Consider the following 20,488-nt stretch of genomic DNA (forward strand, 5'->3'; position numbering starts at 1 on the left):
TTCCCCTCCTACTTTTTTTAGTTCAAACTATGAACTAGTCTCATGACCTGATTGGATTGTGGTTGATTTAAAATCAAATTCCATATCTGGTCATAACTCTTCATTTTCTAGTAAACCTCCTGCAAAATGTTAAGTCAGAATTCATAGCTGCACATTGCTTTGGAGTACTACTAAAGAGTAATTTATAGATTATTCCTATTCCATCTCAGAAATAATATCAGCTAAATACTGCTTCCATTCTGTTTATGCAGCTTTTTTGAGACCTACTAGCCTGTGCAGAAGCAAATTTAGAAAAAAAAGCCTCAGAATCTAAGTCATAAATTCATGTGAAACTTTGAAGAACAGAAAAACCAGTGCAAATGGATGAACATCGTAGGAAATATAATTTTAAAAACTTCTATGAACTTAAAAATGTTTGAATCTCTAAGAGTATATTCCTTTTCTCTCTGAAGAGCAATTTACTTCTTTATTCATGGTTTACAAAAAAAGCACAACAGTTGTCTGTGGTGGAATTGAGTGCATCTAGTAGATTATATATTCACTAAACATGGGTACCTTATTGCCTTGTTTCATACTGCCTTGAACTTGGAGGAAAACCAAACATGTATTCTAAGGAGATAATAAAACTCTCAGTAGATGTATTATTGCATGTGTAGTAGATAATTACACAAAGAGAAACACTGACAGAAGGGTTTGTGACTAATGGTAGATACTCTTAAGACAAGTTTAGGGATACAATTAAGAAGTACAAGAAACTCTTACGTTCTCTGTCATGTTTTAGTGTTATGATTAAAAAGTTGGAATGAGATCCTGGCTTCCAGTGAGAAATTTGGAGTTTTGATTATTGATCCAGCCAAGTTGCGACATTCATCCACAAAAGGGCCTCATCAGGGGATGTAAAAACTAGACAAAACTTACAACTGAAACAATAGAAATATTAGGTCAGCATAGGCCACTTTTAATAATCCCATGAGTTCTTCTTAGAAAAGATTCTGAAGTTACTTTAAACAGGTACTGCTGTTTGACCTCAGTGGAAAAGCAGTACTTTAGGCTAGCTCTATATTTTTAGCAATTTAATATAAGAGTTTGGTAAAATTGAGGGATGAGTTAACTGCAGCATGTCTTTGCTTTCCAAATTGTTAACAATTTCAATGTTCATTTGTTTGTTTTTTCTTAATTGGGTTGAATAGTATTTATGTCCTTTTTACCTGAACATGATAGAATTGATTTATTCTCCATACTCTGATAGTTGCAGCACATAATTTCTGAGTCTAAATGCAGATTTTCAGGGTGTGGAGTTTTGTTTTGTTTTGTTTTAATTGTATGTAACTTACTCTTACCCCTGTGTCTAACAGTATAATATGTTGTGTGTATTGTGAGACAAAAAAGGGAGGAAAGTTATCTACAAATAGTGATCTTTAGTCTCAGTTCACTTATGGTTCTACCTCAGAAGTGCCACACAAATCATATTTCTCTTTAATCTTTGTGAAGTGAGAATAAGATCTTATGTCATATTTCTATAGATCCTACTTAATCCTTTAACTCAAATGTTCTGTCTGGTTCTTGTGAGATGTGCTCTTATATAGCTACCTTTCCTTTCTCAGCTTTCTTTTTTCTTTTGTTCTCAGGAATCATGTTTGCAACACTCATCCATGGATTCAGTTTGGCTTCTTCAACCTCTGTGTTGCTCTAATGATTCCAGAGTGCAATCACTGTTTTATTTCACAGTCCTCTCTTAAAATGTAGTGATCTTGCTCCATTGCCTACTCTTAATTACTACTACCTGGCAAGTTATCATTTCCCTTTCACTTCTTTTTATTCTTGTGCTTTAATTTTCTGTGCCCAGTCGAAACCTGAAAGCTCTTGAAGCAGAGAGAAATGTTATTTTGCTTGTCTGTAAGACTTCTCAAGGACCTATGGCATTCTTTGTGAAGAGTTGGATTTTGCTGATATGAGGAAAGTACCACCTGGTTACTTCCTAACATCTATTCAATTATATGTCTCTACACACTTTTAATAGTCTAGTTATTAGTTCAGATATCTTGAGAAAACCTTTTAAAATAGAGATTTAATAAAGTTCTAAAAACATATTTAAGAATATTAAAAATCAGTGCATTGACAAGCAAGAAGTCAACAGCAGTAATGTTCATTTGCTTTAGCAAACATCTGTCACTTTCCTACACTCTAACAACACTTTTTTTACCTTGAACTGTTCTTTCAGTTAGGTACTCAACATGGAGGCACCTCACGAGACAACTTGCTTGGTTAGAGCATGGTATTAAAAATGCCAAGGTTGCAGGTTCAATCCCAGTATGGTCTGTTTTCTTAAGAGTTGGACTTCGTGATCCTTATGAGTCTCTTCCAACTCAGAATATTCTGATTCAAGATTCTGTGAGAAGTTAGTCTGTGCTTATGTATGAATTAATTTATGAGCACTGTTTCATTTGAGTGTTTGACTGTTTCCCAATTGGGATGTTCATAATTCACACTTTTCACCCAAATGCACTGAAAGGCTAGTGCTTACATAAAGATTTAAAAGAACAAGAAAAAGCAAAATGCTAATGAATCACATCCTACTTTTCTTGATTTTTTGTTTGCTGAAGTGAGCTTTTGTGTTTGATTTTTGGTGGGGTTTTTTTGGGTTTTTTTGGGTTTTTTTGTAAATGGCTATTAGTGTTAAGTATTAGTGTTTGGTAAATGGCTATTAGTCTTTAAGCATATCCCTGCTGTTTTGGGTAATGTAAATGATGATTATAAATTCTTATGTAGATGTTCTGCAAATGCTGTTGTTGCTGATCTTCTCTGCAGTTTGAGCATTAGTAAAGAGAAAGATTTGAATGTCTACATAAAGAAAAAATTAAAAGGACAAGAAATTACAAAATAATTTTCAATTAGTAACCTGGAGATAAGGCTAAACAGAATATGTACATTAAATTTGCTTTATCAAAATAATTTTTTCTGCTCATTTTCAACAGATACCCAGCTGTTATCAAATAATGAAAGGCAATGAAACCAAAAAAAACAAACTATCCAAAAGCTCCATCTACACATATTTCTAAGATATAAGCATGGATTTGACTTATTGAATGACTTAGAATTCAAGATAAAATATTTTTGGTCTGCCCATGTACTAACAGATCAATCAATTTCTTGGATTCTGCTAGAGAAATCCAAATCCATCCCTATTGGGTACCTATTATTGTTCTCCAGTACAACTCAGAAAGGGGATAAGAATAAACTGATGTCTGGGTGTGTTCAGGGATGTCACACTGTATTCTATTCTATATCCTGAAGTCTCAGGATATTGCTGGAAGGGGAGAAATGGGCATCTCTGCAGAGCTCAGATCTGGTTAATGACCAAGATGCTCCTCAGGCTACAAAACAGTGTATCCTCAATACTTGTACTTGTTAATCAAGTCCTGTTTTATACCAGCTGGAAAAATGGGCAGATACATTAGAACACTTCTTTTTTTTTTAATTATGTTAATATTCTGTCTCTCACCTCCTTAGCAGGTGCATTGTAAAATGGAGGCCATATTTTTCTAAAAAACATTTTTCTTTTTCACTATGGCAGTTTCAGTGTCTTAGTCATGCCTGCTTTTATTACTTTTTCATCTATTTGAATGTTATCTTCTGGGATAAAAAAAGCAGAAGAAAATGACAATGCACAGAATCACAGCTTCTGGTGGGAATGAATCTGGACAAATAAACTATTCAGAGCCATTTCATGCTGGGTTTATATTTTACAAATGCATAAATGAAAAAAAAATCTGATGCATACTGTACATTTGCCTAGAAGGCAAAAGATAAACTCTATAGTCATTTCCTTGAAGGCAGTTCATAACAAATTTTCTTGTTACTCTTGAGAAAGTTTTTGCACTCTCAAAAGGAAAATTTGAATGGATGCAAATTTTCACATCACCGTGGTCTGCCACTGACATGTGTGCTGCATAACATTTCTCTTTCTTTGCTTGCCAGGGAGTTTCTTTAGTTTATGGTGCATCAATCCATTCTGTAACTGTTACAGTTTATTAAATCATAATGGAATATCATAGTATAATTAGCCATATGTAGGTAGCCCCTAATATTTACACAAATCCATACTATATTTGCAGACAGATGCTTGAATTTCAGGCTTTCTGTCCAGAACCTGACTGTCTTTTCCTTGTTTCCTTTTGAGAAATTCTCTCTGCCTTGGTTTGCTTATGTAATGGAAGATGATAATGTGAGTTCTTTCACCTGTAAAGTGTCATTGTGGCTATGAATTTTGGTACAAATGAGGTTTGTCTATCTTTATTCTGCAATTTCCAAGAGTAGTCATGTGTTGTAACCTGGAGGAGATATTTCAGATATGACAGTTACTAGAGTTCAACTGTACATTTCAACTTCCAGAATAACATTCTGATTGTTTGGGGGATTTAATGTCAGTCTTTTCAGGGTATATTTGTTCTTTAACCTTTTCTTGAGAAAAATCAAAATGCTAAAGTAGAAATTGAAATGCAATATAGTACTGGGCTTTGAATACTGAATAAATGAATAGTTCTTTTGGTCTTTTAGAGAAAAAGTATTGTAATTTTTTTTTCAAAGATGTTTGAAAGGTCTCTTTCTGAATCATGCTTATTTGCCTGTTTGCTGGTTTTAGGGGAAGGAAGGCAATGAATTTTTATGATTTTTGTATTATGCAACTCAGCTTACATACAGTATGAGCAGGAAAGCTGAAGTGCTTTTTATTTTATGGTGAGTTTGATTTTGTTATTTACTGTTTGCTAATGAACACATAAATGAGTGACTGGTTTGGCTGAAAAAAGAGTCACTGCCTTCAATAATGACTTTCACCTTTTTTGCAGATAACATCATGGCTCATATGCCAAAATTAGTGTTTCTTTGAAATCAATAGTATTATGGCCAAATTACTGAAGGCAGGAAGTAGAAAGGAAAGTTTCTGTGGTACAATGGCAGCATCTAGTTTCATTTCAGGTGTACTGGGCTGCCCCATCCAGAACATCACAGGTCACCCTTAAGAACCGCAAACAACAGCACAAGCTTTCTATTCATGTACCAAAGTTAGCTAGCAACATTTCAGCTACTGATCATTTTGCGTATGTCCTGTGAGAATATAAAAGACAGATATCAGTTTTTAAATGTGTACTTACTTCCTGTGTTATCTGTTGTAGTTACGTGTAATTTTTAACTACAGCTGTTCAACCAGGTACTGAGTAAAATGCAGTTTTCAGGAAGGGCCCTTAATTGTCATATGATAAAATTCCTCTACCAAGTACAGGCACCATCGGCTGCATGTCCTATTAAAACTGAGTAGAAAAAGGTGTCTTGAAGACTAGAAAAAAATCTAACATTGTAAAATCTACAACAGAAATATGGGAGGTAGAGAAAAGTTGGAATCAAGTGCATGAGTTCTTAAGAGCTTGTTACTTAGGAAACCAAGCTACTTTTCCTCTTTTCTTTCAGGTAATGCTATTTCAGGGTTGTTTCAGAGGATTTCAGATCTTAAAGAAAATTTTCATAAAAGGAGATAATGTAAGAGGAAAGTTGTTTCTCAGAGCCTGTGTTATGTTAAATAGTTGTGAGGAAAGTAGGTAGCAAACTTAAGATTGTAATTGTATAATATCGTCTATACAGAGAATGAATATTTAAATCTACTATTTGAAAGGTCAGAGCTGAAGATACTCTGCAGAAGTTTTGGGTTCAGAAGCTGTCATGTAGAAGCTAAAGTTGAACAATTCTGTCTCCTCCTGCGCTGGAAGGCAAAGCGTAATATTGAAGGATTGCACTTCACTTACAATGATATTACCAAGTAAACCCTGGAGGGAAAGACGGGGAATTTCATTTTAGACTGTTTCAAGTTATATTTCTCTTGTATTCAGGTGATGAGCTAGCAAACCAGTGAACCTTATCATTATTCTTGTTGTCATTTTTATTATTATTATTTTATTATGTTGACAAGAAAAAAGAAATAATGGTCAGAAAAAAATGGATGCTTCAGTTCTGTGGAGTATAAACTGATAGTGGAGAGTGCTTTTGTTTTCCCCTGCCTTCTCTGAGCCAAGTTTTTCTCACCATTTTTAATCTGGCTGTTGTGCAGGTGGTTGACCAGATTGACACACTGACATCTGATCTGCAGCTGGAGGATGAGATGACAGACAGTTCCAAAACAGACACACTTAACAGCAGCTCCAGCAGCACAACAGCTTCCAGCTTGGAGAAAGTCAAGGTGCGGGGCAATGCCCCTCTCATCAAGCCACCTGCACACCCCTCTGCCATCCTCACCGTGCTGCGGAAGCCAAACCCACCCCCTCCTCCACCGCGACTGACGCCTGTCAAGTGTGATGACCCTCCAAGGCTGCCTCCTTTGGCTAACCCCGTCAAGACTAATGGCACCCTGCTGCGAAACGGGGGTTTGCCAGTTGGGCCCAGCCGCATCCCAAATGGAGATATGTGCTGTATACAGAACAATAATTTGGATAAACTTGTGATGCAGCCTCTGATGCTCAGACCTGAGAAAGAACGGTGTCCTCAGGCAGGAGCAAGGGAACGGGTACGATTTAGTGAAAAAGTACAGTACCATGGCTATTGCCCTGACTGTGATGTTCGGTATAACATTAGAAACAGGGATGTGCACTTGCACAGTGAGTCAGCCCATGTTGCGGGAAAGCTGCCACATCAGTGCCCTCCTCTGCCACCTCCACCATCTCCTCTGCCTCCATTTCCGCTAGAAAATGGAGGTTTGGGGATAAGTCCCAGTAATAGCATTCCTCCAAGACCCACAACTGTGCCTCCACAAACTGCACCAAAACCCCAGAAGACCATCTTAAGGAAGTCAACGACTACAACAGTGTGAAGTAGGCCACTTGTAATAACTCTATTTTTTTTCTATATATAAACATAAATAGGTAATAAGCACTTTCTACTTGAGCAATAAAAAGACTCAATGTATTACTCCCTATGTCCAGTGGAGTGGCATAAGAGTCACATGGTAAGTACAAAGAGGAGTACTTGATCTTATTTGTACCCCCAAAATCCCCCACCATTATGGCAAAGGATGCTGAAAAAAACATTCCTTAGCAGTTAAGAAACATGTTTTAAAAGACAAGGAAAAGAAAGTTCAGTGTGAAAATGCTGTGACAGATTTCAGTCTATTTGGCATAAGGGAATAAGCATTGCTCCTAGGGTTTGGGACTTCAAATGTCTTTTGATGAAGCGAAGTGGAATACTAGATAACAGTTTTTGATTGAATTGTAGCAAATAGATTTTTCTCTGCATGATTGCTTGAACAAATGCATTGTATGTGGAATGGTGCAGAGGGAAATAATCACTGGACTTTCAGTCAGCTTTGTCTTTAGTGGGAAAGCAAAGAAATAATTGAAATGTATGTTAGCCTGGCTGTGGAAGACTGAGTTATCTTGTGTTTTGTTTCTCACTTGCTCTGTGTGTCACAACTGATGGAAAGGTACAGAGTTTTAAGATAGTCCCATTCAGTTCCCCCCTATTTCCACTGCTCCATCTGCAAAATGGCAGTAGACTGAAAAAACAAAGCCCAGTCCTGTGTTTTTCCCAAAGCTTTTGTCTGATGCAAATCTCGCTTTGAAGGCAGTGAAAATATTGCCTGAGGCCTTCAGGGACATCCATTTAATTCATGTAAAGAGCTTTGAAGTTGAAAAGCTCTGTGCAATTATGAAGCATTAACATTGCAAAACAAGATACTTTATATGTTATCACATTTTGATGGTGAACCCAATTAATATTCTTACTAGTTGAAAAAAAGTCCTCAGTGTTTTTAATTATTTTATGAAAGAACATCCTTTTATTCTCACAAAGAGAATTACATGATCTTACAGTTAAAAAAACATCCTGTTAGTGAAGAAAACCTGATAATTTTTCTGTTATTGACAAAACTTGTGCTAAATTAATCTCACGTTGCCAGTATCAAAAACTATATTAAAAATGTATTCTTATTTCAGCAGAAATGTAAAAGGTATTCTATGGTGAAACAGACAAAATTAGACAAAACAGATTTTTCATTTTAATTTATTTTACATGTATTAATGGGTGTTAAACTGCGAACCAATCTTAAATTGGCTTTCCTGTATACATAGTACACTATATTTATAGTATTTCAACTGAACAAAAATAGGAATCCTGACAAAAATTGTAGCAGATAACTACCACTTGGAAACCTTTGCAGTAAACGATTGTATTTTGTGCAAATACACATTAATGGTCTAAATCTTCCTGCTGTATTCACTGCATAAAGGGCAAAGGAAGAAAATTATTTTAAATGCTTAATCATGCTTTCCCTTGATGTTCTCATGTGGTTTTCATGGTGCACTTTACGTTTTGAATTGTTTCATTATACTTGATCCCATGAGAGATATTGCTAAGTGAAGTAAGTCCTCACGCTTGCAGCAGGAGACAATAACTCATTCTGCATATATATGACATCTTTGCTGCCCAAATGAGGTTTTTGTCAGGTAGATTCTGTTCACATGCTGGAACTCTACATTTGTCCACGTGTTGAAAATTATATTTAAAATCATTGAATATCTACCTGTATATCTGCAGGTTTTCCTTTTAGAAAGAAAATTCCTGGCCTCCTGACTTTATCAATAGTGTGGAGATCATATATCTGTTATAAGATAATTTAGTGGTTTGGGTTTTTTTCTGAAAAGAGCTACTGTGTACAATAAATTACAAGATAATGCAAATCAATTATTGTATGTTTTATAGAAAATATTTGTGTTTCATCTTAAATTAGAGAAAATAACACTGAGTCATTGTAGGGGGTTAGGGTCTGCTGCATGTGTCCTACCCCACCTGGCCTAATTTTTCCAGTTTGAACTCACCTCTGATAGGAAAGCACAATGTTTCTCCTCTGGGCTTCTCAGAACATCTAGACCTCCAAACTGGATAGTGTTCTCAATGGATGTGCTTTGATACATATTTCAATTTTGTTGCAGTGTTAAGTTTAATGTTCTCAACTTTGGCAAGTAGCATCTGAGTTTCAGCAGTTCATGTTTAGTTTTGTTATCCACCATCTTCCATCTTTCAAAATTGCTTTCTTGTCTCTTTCATCGTGCCTCCTGAATATCTTTTCACAAACTACTGCCTTTCTTTATGCATTTTCACAGGGGTACAAATGCCGTGCTATAAAAAGAAAATATGCGTCTTTTCAAATGCAGTGCTTTGTCCAGAAATGAAATTCCAAAATGTGACAGAAATACATTCTTTTTCAGCAAAGTTTGCCAATTCAGGCTTTCTTTAATGCAACTTGTTCCAAATTCTTTATTAAATCAGAGTGAAAATGTGGAATCAATTCTATTTTAATAAGAATACCTGTGGTCTGGGTCCTATTGTAAGGTATTTTTATCAGTGTATCAATTTCACATTATTGAGATGACAGGATAAAATTAAGGGTAGAACAGGTAAACTTGGAAAGCATGGGAAACTATTAAGTTTTGTGGCACTGTCTGAAAACTGCTAACAGAAACACCATAGCAAAGAATGCAACGCTGTATTCAGCCAGCAGGGTTTTACATAGGTATTAGGAATGTAAGCTCTGTGAAGGGTTTTTGAACACCTACAAAATACCATGCTTCATGCCTTACTGAGGAAAACCCAATAAGCTAACTAGAACTGGACAGAAATTCTCTGCCTTTGAAATGTAGATGTGGTATCTCTGAGAATACATTTAGTGGTTTGTGAAAATGTAAATACTTGAAAAAAATGAAAGTCCAGTAACAGTACTCAGAGATTTAATGCAGTGTTTGCCATCACTTCAGTCTCACATTCAGTTTTGATTCTCCAAATATATTTTAAAGTCTGAATTGTTCAGATCCTGACTTCCCAAATGCAAATAGAAGGAGAAGTTAGTTTCTATCGATTTAATGAAAAAATAATTTAGGGACATTAAGATAAACAATGAAACGGCTTGATTTTTTTTTTTGTAGTGGCATTTATTAATAAAAACTCACAGATGAGTGAATTGTAAGAAAGGAATGCTAGGTGGATAGAATCCAGTAACAATCCTTTTTAAGGACATAAAGTAGGAATCTTCAAGAAGATCGTGGATCTTTCTATCACCTAGATAAAGTCACTGTTCTTCCTTCTTTCTTGTCTTCTGGAGTTGTTACACCTTTTATCACATTGTTCTTAAAAACAAGGAAAGACTGCTAATATTCATCTACATTATTTATTTTTAAATATTTTATTTAAAATTTGACATGAAGTAAGTGAAGTATGCTACAGCTCTAGTTATTAACTTCTTTCAGAAAACGTGATTATTAGTTTTGAAAAAGAGAGCAGTATGAATTTTTTAATTACCAGATGGTTTTGTGTATCCCCTCTGGACTTGCTCAGATCTCTGTTCCATGTTCTAATTATGGCTTTCCTTTGAGTGGTACCATGAACAGTAATTTTACATGTGGAGATAAAATTATGTTATGATTGCTATGTCGCTTGTCTGATTTACTCTTAAAATAAGCACGAGTATTGGCCACATGTTTTTACACAGGCAATATTTCTGATACTCTATTTGTAAATGTGCTGTGATCCACGCTGTTTCAGAGGTTGTGTGTATGCGTAGGAGAAAATTACCTATCCACTTTTCAAACTGGTAATAATAATGAAAGCATAAGGCTCAGAGCTGCAGCAAGGTCTTGCAAGTGAGGTATGTGCAAAGGCATGTGGCAGAATAAATGTCTATGGTAAACCACGGTAAGCACAATGTCTGGAATTCTTAATCATAAAAATACATAGCACCTATTGCATACTTACAGGTCCTGAGCCACTGTCTGATGGGTTGGGTCCAGTCAGCACATCAGGCCCTCCATTCCTCTAAAAATAGTCACCAATGACTACTACACTTCTTTATTTAATTGAGGAGGTCATGATGTGGAGGGTAGGCTTTCCTGCTACTGGTGACCCCTCCATCCCTGAAGAACCTTCATCAACATTCTCATTTCTCTTGTCCTCATTTCCATGTTTGCCAGACTTCAGGGGCCCATACTTGTTGTGTAAGGATAGCTGGGAAGGTGAGGTAAGTTGAGAGGGGATTCATGCCCAATATGGGTCAGGAGAAGACTGTATTCAGGACCTTGAATTTTAGGAAAGCAAAATTCCAGCTCTTTGAGAAGTTAGTCAATGAGATCACCTATGAAACTGGTCTCAGGGACAGGGAGATATTTTCATGAAGCACAGGAGTTCTTTTTCCCAGTTTTAAGAAATCAGGAAAAGGGAGCAAGGGATAGGCATGGATCAGTAAAGACCTGGAGGTCAAAAAAGGGGGAAAGCAGGAAATGAACAGGCAGTGGAAGCAGTGACAGGTATCCTGGGAAGATTATAGGGAAATCACCTGGTTGTGTAGGGTTCTGTTCGGGAAGGTCAATGCACAGGGAGAGCTGAACTTGGAAAGGGATGCAAAGAATAATAAAAGAGGCTTCAACAGGTGTTATCAGATGGAAAAGGAAGGCAAAGAAAGTGTATGGCCTCTCATGAATACTACAGGGAAAGCAGTAACAATGGATAAGGAGAAGGCTGAAGCACTAAACTTTTTTCTTCAGTCTTCAGTAGCAATCTTTCTTCCCACACTTCTCAAGTGGATGGAGAGCAGGATGGAGACTGAGGAAGCAAATTCCCTCCCACTGTAAGTAAAGATCAAGTTCCTGACCACCTGAGAAACCTGAGTGTACATAAGTGTATGGGATCTGATGAGATTTATCCCAGAGTCCTGAGGAAATTGGCTGATGTAGTTGCCAAGCCACTTTCCGTGATATTCATAAAGTCATGGCAGTTAAGTGAAGTCTCAGGTAACTGGAAAAAGGGAAAAATTGCACCCATCTTTAAAAAGGATAGAAAGGAGGGCCCTGGAAAGTACTGACCTGTCAATGTCACCATTGTACCTGGGAAGATCATGGAACAGACCCTCATGGAAGCTCTGCTAAGGCACATGGAGGACAGGGAGGTGATTTCAGACAGCCAGCATGCCTGACCAACCTAGTGGTCTTCTACAATGCAGAGACTACATAAGTGGACAAAAAAAGGGCTACAGATATCATCTATGTGGACTTCTGTAAGGCAGTTGACATAGTCCCTCCCAACATCCTTCCTTCTAAACTAGAGAGATATGGATAGACTATTCAGTGGATTATGGATTGTTTTCTTGGTCATGTCTGGAAGGTAGTGATAAGTGGCTTGATGTACAGATGGAGATTAGCAGCAAGTGGTGTCCCTGAGGGGTCTGTGCTGGGACCAGTGTTATACGATATCTTTACTAATTGCATAGAACATTAATGCACCTTTAGCAAGTTTGCAGATGATACCAAGCTGAGTGTTGTGACTGACATGCCTGAGGAACAGAATGCCATGCAGAGGGACCTGGACAAGCTTGAGAAGTGGGTCCATGTGAAACTGATGAAGTTCAATAAAGCCGAGTGCAAGGTGCTGCCCCTGGTTTGGGGTGGCCCCCAGTATCCATTTATCCTGGGTAATGAACAGCCTCAGAGCAGCCCTGGGAAAGACTTAAAGGGTACTTGGGAATGATAATTTGGACTTGAGCTGGCGATGGGTGTACAGAGTCCAGAAAGCCAACTGTATCCTGGGCAGCATGAAAAGAAGTGTGAACAGCAGGTTGAGAGAGGTGATTCTCCTCCTCTACTCTGTCATCATGAGACCCCACCTGGAGTGCTGCATTGGCCTCTGGAGTGCTCAGTACAAAATAAGACAGTGACCTATTGAGCTGATCCAGAGAAGGGCCACAGAGGTAATCAGAGAGATGGAATGCCTCTGCTATGAGGAAAGGCTGAGGGAGCTGGGTTTGTATAGCTCGGAGAAGAGAAGACTCCAGAGAGGTCTTGTTTTGGCCTTTCAATACCTAAAGAGGCCTTATATAACAGAGAACATACTTTTTAGTAGGGTCTGTAGTGATAGGAGAGGGAGTAATGATTTTAAACTAGAGAAATGTAGATTCAGAGTAGATATAAGGAAGAAATTCATCATGAAGGGTGAAATGAAGCAATGGAAAAAAGTGTCCTGGAGAAATTTTAGATTCTCCATCCCTGAAAGCATTCCAGGTCTGTTTGGCTGGGGCTCTGAACAACCTGATCCAGTTGAAGATGTCCCTGCTTATTGCAGGGTGTTGAACCAGATGATCTTTAAAGGTCTGTGCAGGAAGAGGCGACAGAGACAAGGTGTGATGAACTGACAATAACCAACATTCCCTGTCCCCTTGCATCACTGGCAGGGAGGAGGTAGAGAAATCAGGAGTTAACCTGAGCCTAGGAAGAAGGAAGGGGTGTGGAGGTGTTTAAAGATTTAGTTTTTGTTATTTTCCTACTCCGACTTGACTGGCAATATATGAAATTAATTTCCCTAAATCCAGTCTGCTTTACCTGTGATGGTAATTGCTGAGGTCTCTCCTTGTCCCTAATTTGACCCATGAGATTTTTGGTATATTTTCTCTCTCCTGTTCAGCTGAGGAGAGGAAGTGATAGAGTAGCTGATGTAGGCACCTGTCATCCAGCCAGGGTCAGCTCCCCACAAGCAGGACCTAATAGTGCCAAGATCTAGTAGGCTGTTACTGGAAAATGTCCTTTCCTTATAAACAATCTTCAGAAAGAGATAGTGCAAATTACAAATTCAGGAAAAGTAAATTTATTTCATAGTCTCTAAACTTTTCAGGAAGTTTAAATTTTCTGACTACGATTTGCTCCACATAATTGAATGTTTAGAAGGAAGCTGATTTATTAATTCTGTGGAAATAAGGTTTCTGACAGCAGAGGACCTATTAATATGGGGGGGGGAAAAGAAGATAGTTGTCCGAGTTCGTAAAATCAGACTAGAAATATGAAGAAAATTCTCCACAGTGAGCTGTGTAAGAATTTAGTTGGAAAAGTAATCAGTAATCCACAATATGAAGCCCTTGAATTAAAATTGTATTTCTCTTGAAAAGACAATACACTAAGTGTAGGGAAAATACTTTGGCAGTCTACAGTGGTAAGGCAAAGGAATTTACTCTAATGCTTCCTGTTAGCCATTAAAAGAACGTATACACCTTTCATTAAAAGACAGATGAAAAATATACTTTTCTGATGTTGCCAGCAGGTGCAATTTTATACTTGACAAAGAAGAGAGATGGAAAAAGATCAGTTAAGCATGCCAGCAGCAAAATTAAAATGTCAAACTTTGTTTTTTATAAACAGGCACAACTCTTTACAAATTGTTCAGGTTGTTAATGAATTGCTTCTACTTCTATGGTGACTGGAAATGAATGGCTGTATGCTTTTTATGTGTATATATGAAAGTGCTTCTCTACCCTCTAGAATTGTTTTCAGAACAAGCTATCTTTCTTTACCTGTGTGTAAAATCTGCAGCAGAACAGCATACTCCAGAGGAGCTGTATTGACTAATCCTTTACCAGCCAAAGTGTTTGTCAGCTGTGCAGGAATCCGCCTCAGTATCAGTCAGAGGATGCAGTCATAGAAAAATGCTCTTCAAATTCCAGTGCTGATGTGACTAATTATACGTTTAACCCTGCACTGTTTCTGGGAAAACCATCCTAATGCAACCTTGCTGATCATTCCTGTGTCATCCATGCAATGATTCAAATACAGACATTATTGCAGTGCAGCAGTGGACCAGTTGAGTGGTCCAAGCTGTCTGAAAAACTGTTTTTCTTCCAAATTATTGAGTCAGACAAAAAGACAGACTATGAGAAAGGAGAGTGGGAAAAGTACCAACCTGGACACAGAAATATGGGGATTGCCTTGACTTGATTTTTTCTGTAAAATATAAGAATGCAGGCAAAATGTTTTTGTATATACACACATACATACATTTCAAATAGATGACTGGGCTTCACTAAAATAACTGAGGACAAAATATAATCAAAATAAGATTCTGAGTTGTGTTATGATGTCATTTAAATAATCCTTCTAGTAAAACAGATCTTTTAATAAGAATTAAGGTAATCATAATACCAGTAAAGTAATGAATACATAAGGAAGAGCTTTTCATGGATGTTTATTTTCTAAAACATAATCCCTGCAGATGTGAATGAAACACAAATGGATATTTAGCAACAGAAATAGCACCACTCTCATTTGAATGAATAAGATAGTAGATAAGCTTTTTTTTCTGCTAAGGACTTGTTGGAATTTTTTTTTTTTATTTCTGTCCTAGCAAGTATAATGAGGAAATTGTGGTGCTTTTTTTTCTCTTTTTGATCTTCTATTTTGGGTTGGGATCTTCCAGTTTTCTGTTCAATAACAGCAGCAACAAAACAAAACAAACAAGAAACCAAAACACCAAACCAAACAATCCAACACCAAACAAACAAAAAGCACAACAAAACATTGGAAACAAACGAACAAAAAACGGGGGGGGGGGGAGGGGGAGGGGAGAGGGAGGAGAAAGAAAAGAGAGAAAAAACATTCAATTTCTTCGTGATATATAACAAAAATTTTCATGGTTCACAGAAATTTTAAGACTCCTCCAATGGCTTAAGTAGACTGTTGTGTGTATGGACTTGAAACGGCAGTGTAACTGATTCATGACATTGGTTACCAGTCTCTACAGGAAAGTTTGTGTAAACCAATAGGCCAGATTTTGATGATGCATAATACTTTTTTTCATATTAAATCCCTGTTTGTAATAAATTTATTTAAAACAAGCTCAGTCATAATATGGTATTGATAAAGCATATCACTCTGCAACAAGTTTCTTTAAAACTTTTCAGTAATTACACTTCCTGAAAAAATGTGGAAATACAGCTATGATCATTCATAATCTGTAATTTATATATTTGAAATCTGTATAAAAAATTAAATATGATGTTGAATGCTTTAGAGACTGATGATTTTTTTCCACTGTCATGATCTGATTTTTAAATATCTTAAGAGCATGTCTTGCAGTTAGATGCTGTTTGGAGAGCAGCCGTACTATTTAAAAACTATTTAAACTTGGGTTTTGCCCAAAGTTGGAAAAGAATCTTAAATACTGAATTAGTCCTCATCTTGTGACATTACAAAGCATTGTTCCAATTAGTAAAATCTTTTGTTATGGTATCAAGTAGATTAATATTGATGTCCATGAAAAGCATATCATCTCAGTGGCAGGAAGATATGAGGAAATAATTTTAGAAAGATAGAACGTGTCTACATCTGAAAGCAGCAGCTAACATTGACTGTCTGGTTAGGCATCTTAAAATGCATATATTTACATTTTGGTTTATTGTCATTTAAGTTTGAACTTGTCACCTTGATGTGCAGGCCAATTATGCCAGTATTCAGTGCAAAAGTACAGAAAATGAAAGTATTTGTTCCAAGTACTTTATTATTTATTATACTCTGAGGTCAATTCTGATCTCATACACACCTTAGAGTAAGTCTGCTACAAGTGTTTTTCATTCTTCCACGTGGGAAACAGCTTTAGAGACTAAATTGTATTGTTTAGGCAGAAGAAGCATTAAACAAGGGAGACATTGAAGCAGAATAGTAAATACATATTAACTTAAAGCTCAATGTTTAAATTTTGTAGTAATAATGCTTTTTTAACATATATTGTTCATTTTCAGCTTCTTTTTTCTGATACTCAGGTCCAGATGTAAAAAGACATGGTGTTCAGACACTTCTTTTAAGGCTTTTAAGGCAATAGGAACAAGAAATAAGTTTGTAAATACGTTACAACTGACTCACTGATTTCTAGAAAGAGGACTGCCAATGTAACAAGTTCCACTGTTGATCTTGTAGTCTCAATTCACAGGCTGGGGCAGGAAAACTATTAGAAAACCATTTGTATATGCTAGTATTTCTTTTACAAGTTTGTTTCACTATCACTCATTAACTGTACATGCAGGAAATTAATTATTTGTCTCTGAGACATGAAATTAATATTTTAAATCATGTTTAAGTGTTTCATCAGCTTTCAGCACCTGTGATATGTGTGGTGAAAGATTTTAATAAAAAAGATACATATTACAGATTACTAAGAGTGTACACCAAGGTCAGTGAAAGAGGGAAAGAAGGTGCTTTGGGTGTCAGAACAGAGGTTCCCATGCAGCTTGTGGTAAGGAAGGCTGTCCCTCTGTAACCCATGGAGGTCTGTAGTGGAGCAGGTGGGTAGGCTGTGAGTCCACAGGAAGCCCATGCTGCAGCAGTGTCCTGACATCACCTGTCACCCCATGGAGAATGAATTTGTCAGCAGGACTTGTGACTTCATGGATGACCTATGCTGGAGCAGTTTGTGAACACCCATGGGAAGGGCTAACATTGAAGTTCAGGGAGGTCTGTTTCCCATGGGAAAGACCCCACATTAGAACAGGGTAGGAGTGTGCAGAGTCCTCACTCTGTAACAGAAGGAGAGGCAGAGGCAACTGACTGTAAACAACATTCACTCTACCCCTGCACCACTGGCAGGGAGGATGTAGAGAAGTTGGGAGTGTAGTTAAGTCCAGAAAGACGGAAGAGGTGTGGAGTAGGTGGTTTTATATTTGTCCTTATTTCTCATTATCTTACTCTGACCTTTGATTGGCAAGAACTTGAATTAATTTTCCCTAGTTGTGTCTGTGTTAGCTGTGATGGTAATTGCTGAACAGTCTCTCCCGGTCCTTATCTTGATCCATGAACCTTTTGTTGGATTTTCTCTCCCCTGTCCAGCTGAGGAGGGGAGGGATAGAGTTTCTTTTTGGACATGTGGCAGCCAGCCAAAGACAACTCACCACACCACAGTGGAACCTATGCATCGCTTACACTATTCTTTCACTACCTGATATTACTTTTTCAATTCCACTGATTCTAAGGTAAAGAAGGGTTTTGATCTGTCTCAAGAAATAGAAATCGATTATTATTTAAGAAAAAATAGTGGTGCAAAATAGCATTATGTAGTATTTTGGTGTTCTGAATTCCACACAATATTTTTCTTAGACCAGTTCTGATTTTTTGTAAATCCTGTATGTTTCCATCCATCAGTAATGAAGGAGAAATCATTACAATCAAACCTTAATACCATTTTCTGATTTTTAGCACAGTTTATGCTGAAGCTGTTTTCATAATACATTACATGAACAAAATCAAAGACAAATTTTCTTCACATTTCAGTTTCACATAGTATGCTTTTCAATTTATTTTATTTTATGTTTAAAGGGCTAAATACAAGTAGCACAGCACAGGAAATAGTTTTTCAGAAAACTTTCAGTATAATTATTACTTGATTATGAAATTATACACTATTTGTGCTGCAATAACAAAGGCTTTTCAAAACTAGAGCTGCCTCTTCCCTCTCTAAATAAAGGATCTGAGGTCAAATTTCCTTTAAATGTTTTCAGTATAGGGCTCACTGACTAACACCAGGTGATATATGAGTTAAACAAGCAACTTAAAGTATTGTACATCTGCAAGGAAACCTCAAGAATTGCACTGAATATAAGCAAATGAAACAGGTTTTTTTGATACAATCAAGGGTAGTTGCTATTTAATAGTGTAGATGCTACAGTGCAAGTTAAGTTTATAAACTTCTATTGTTGCTCTAATTAACCATTGTAGACTTAATCTTCTTCACAGCTTTGTTTTTCTGAAGACTGGTAGTAAATTACAGCATGAGCCCTGCAGAATTAATTCCTGGGAAAATTGGACCCACCTAATGGCAGACAGCTGTGATGTGCAAAAAGATGATGAAGAAAAGTGAAGGGAAGGGGTGATTTGAAGGCATTTTCTCTTCCTTATTTCTCAAGGAGGAACTGAAAAGGTCAGAAATGCAGCTATTGGGTGAACAGAGCCACTCATGTGTCATAAGTACGTGAGATTTATTGGTTCTCTTTACTCCCTGGTTTCTTGATATGAAACAAATTTATTTCAATATCTTGTTTTTCTTTTACCATATGTTTTCATGTGATGCACAACAGAGACAAGTTTGTTTAGCCTCTTTTCTTTGGAGAATGTTTTGATCACTTTTCATTATTTGTTAATGCCTTCCTGAACCCAAGAGTTCAAAGTGACTTGAGGTATCAAAACCCAAGAAATTTTGCATATTCACTTTTCATCATTTTTGCTTACAGTCAGAGGCTTTTTTGGCTGTCCAAACAGTACAGGTGCCACATTTATTTTGCATTAGAAGCTTTTTTAGTGTGTTCAGTAGCAAGTATTTTGGTGTAGTGTTAAAATTTTAAAAATGTTTTCTTTCCCCCAGCTATTGTGGCATGCCCATGTTTATATGCAAGTACATATTTAAACGTAGCTACCAGAATATTAGAAAAACTAGGAAAAAAAAACTCCTTTGGCAAAGCTTTCAAAAAATGAGACTTCTTTCTTGGCATATAATTTTAGAATGATGCTTTAATAATTTATTTTTAAAAGCCAAAGCTGCAACCTGAGGGGAGAAGCTTGTTACTTTTTCAAACATGAAAAATTTAAAAAACATTTGTAAGCATTTCTGTGTGTATCTGTACATAACAGCATTATAGCAAGCAACTGCAGGCTTATTCTGTTATTTCTTGCCCTTTTTAAGACATAAAATTTTATTGGGCAGTGTGGTTTGTGTCTCTTTAATACCTGTAAAAGGTTTGTAAACATCACATGTTGGGACCTGGGGCATAGCTGAGGGTCACATTTGTTGAGTGGATGCTGATTGCAGCAAGTACTGCAGAGAGAAACAGGAAGTAATTCCCTACTCCCCACTCCAAAGGTCCAAACCCTAATTTACAGCATAGAAACAGCATGGAAGAAATATTGCTAAAGTCATGCCATGACATTGCAGGGCTGAAAAGGGTAGAGCTTTGGAGAGGATGAATAGGCAATATTAGGGGCAATAAGGGAAGGACCACACTAAAGTGGAATGCAGTGGTTGAAGTAGACATGAAGAAGAAAACAATAACATCAAGCCCACTTAGAAATATTCTGAACTGCATCACCACTGTCTGATGTCCCTGTTTAGATTAGTTTTGTATCTCTAAGTGATATCTTTGAAAAATTTCTTTCCTGAAAGCCACATGACAGGAGATGATAAAGCATTTAACATTTGTTGATTTTCTATTGAATGTGTAAGGAATGGGAAGGAAACATTTGCTTTAGTTCCACATCTTTGTGCGTTTGCTTTTTGGGTTTGGTTTGGTTTGGGTTTGGGTTTGGGTTTGGGTTTGGGTTGGGGGGGTGTGTTGCTGTTTTTTGTTTGGTTTTTTTTTTCTTTTTTGGTTTTTTGAAGTGCTTATAATGCCTGGAAGTCCTTTGGCTAAACAGGAAGTTTTTCTTTTGAACTTTTATGACTAACATAACCACAGGAAAGCTAAGGGCTTTGCTGGGATTTCAAATAAAATAAATGCAGCATAAACTAGGCAATATTTCACAAAAGCCATAGAAGTGATCCTGGGAGTAAAAGGAAATTATAGAAGTACAGGTGTGTCTTATGACAGTTAAAGGGGAGTTTCATTGAAATATCAGTTTAAATAACTTACATATAAATTAACCTCTGAATAGACAAGACCAAAACT

At 36.8% G+C, this 20,488-nt stretch overlaps 1 protein-coding gene across 3 annotated transcripts in view; it reads left to right on the forward strand.

Annotated features, from left to right (window-relative positions):
• The window catches only part of PRR16 (proline rich 16), a 153,549-nt gene that overhangs the window by 106,534 nt on the left and 26,527 nt on the right, over positions 1-20,488 (forward strand). Inside the window, exon 2 of one of the 3 annotated variants that reach the window (XR_011699937.1) lies at positions 6,101-6,991. Coding sequence is in view for 2 of the 3 variants with exons in the window: in XM_071580714.1 (XP_071436815.1) it covers positions 6,101-6,856 (756 nt within the window). In the remaining variant the exon portion in view is untranslated. Of the gene's footprint in view, positions 1-6,100; positions 7,064-20,488 lie in introns of those variants that run through there. The other 2 variants (XM_071580714.1, XM_071580713.1) reach the window with 2 other exon arrangements.

Source organism: Pithys albifrons, chromosome Z, assembly GCF_047495875.1.
Source record: "Pithys albifrons albifrons isolate INPA30051 chromosome Z, PitAlb_v1, whole genome shotgun sequence".
Classification (NCBI taxonomy): Eukaryota; Metazoa; Chordata; class Aves; order Passeriformes; family Thamnophilidae; genus Pithys; species Pithys albifrons.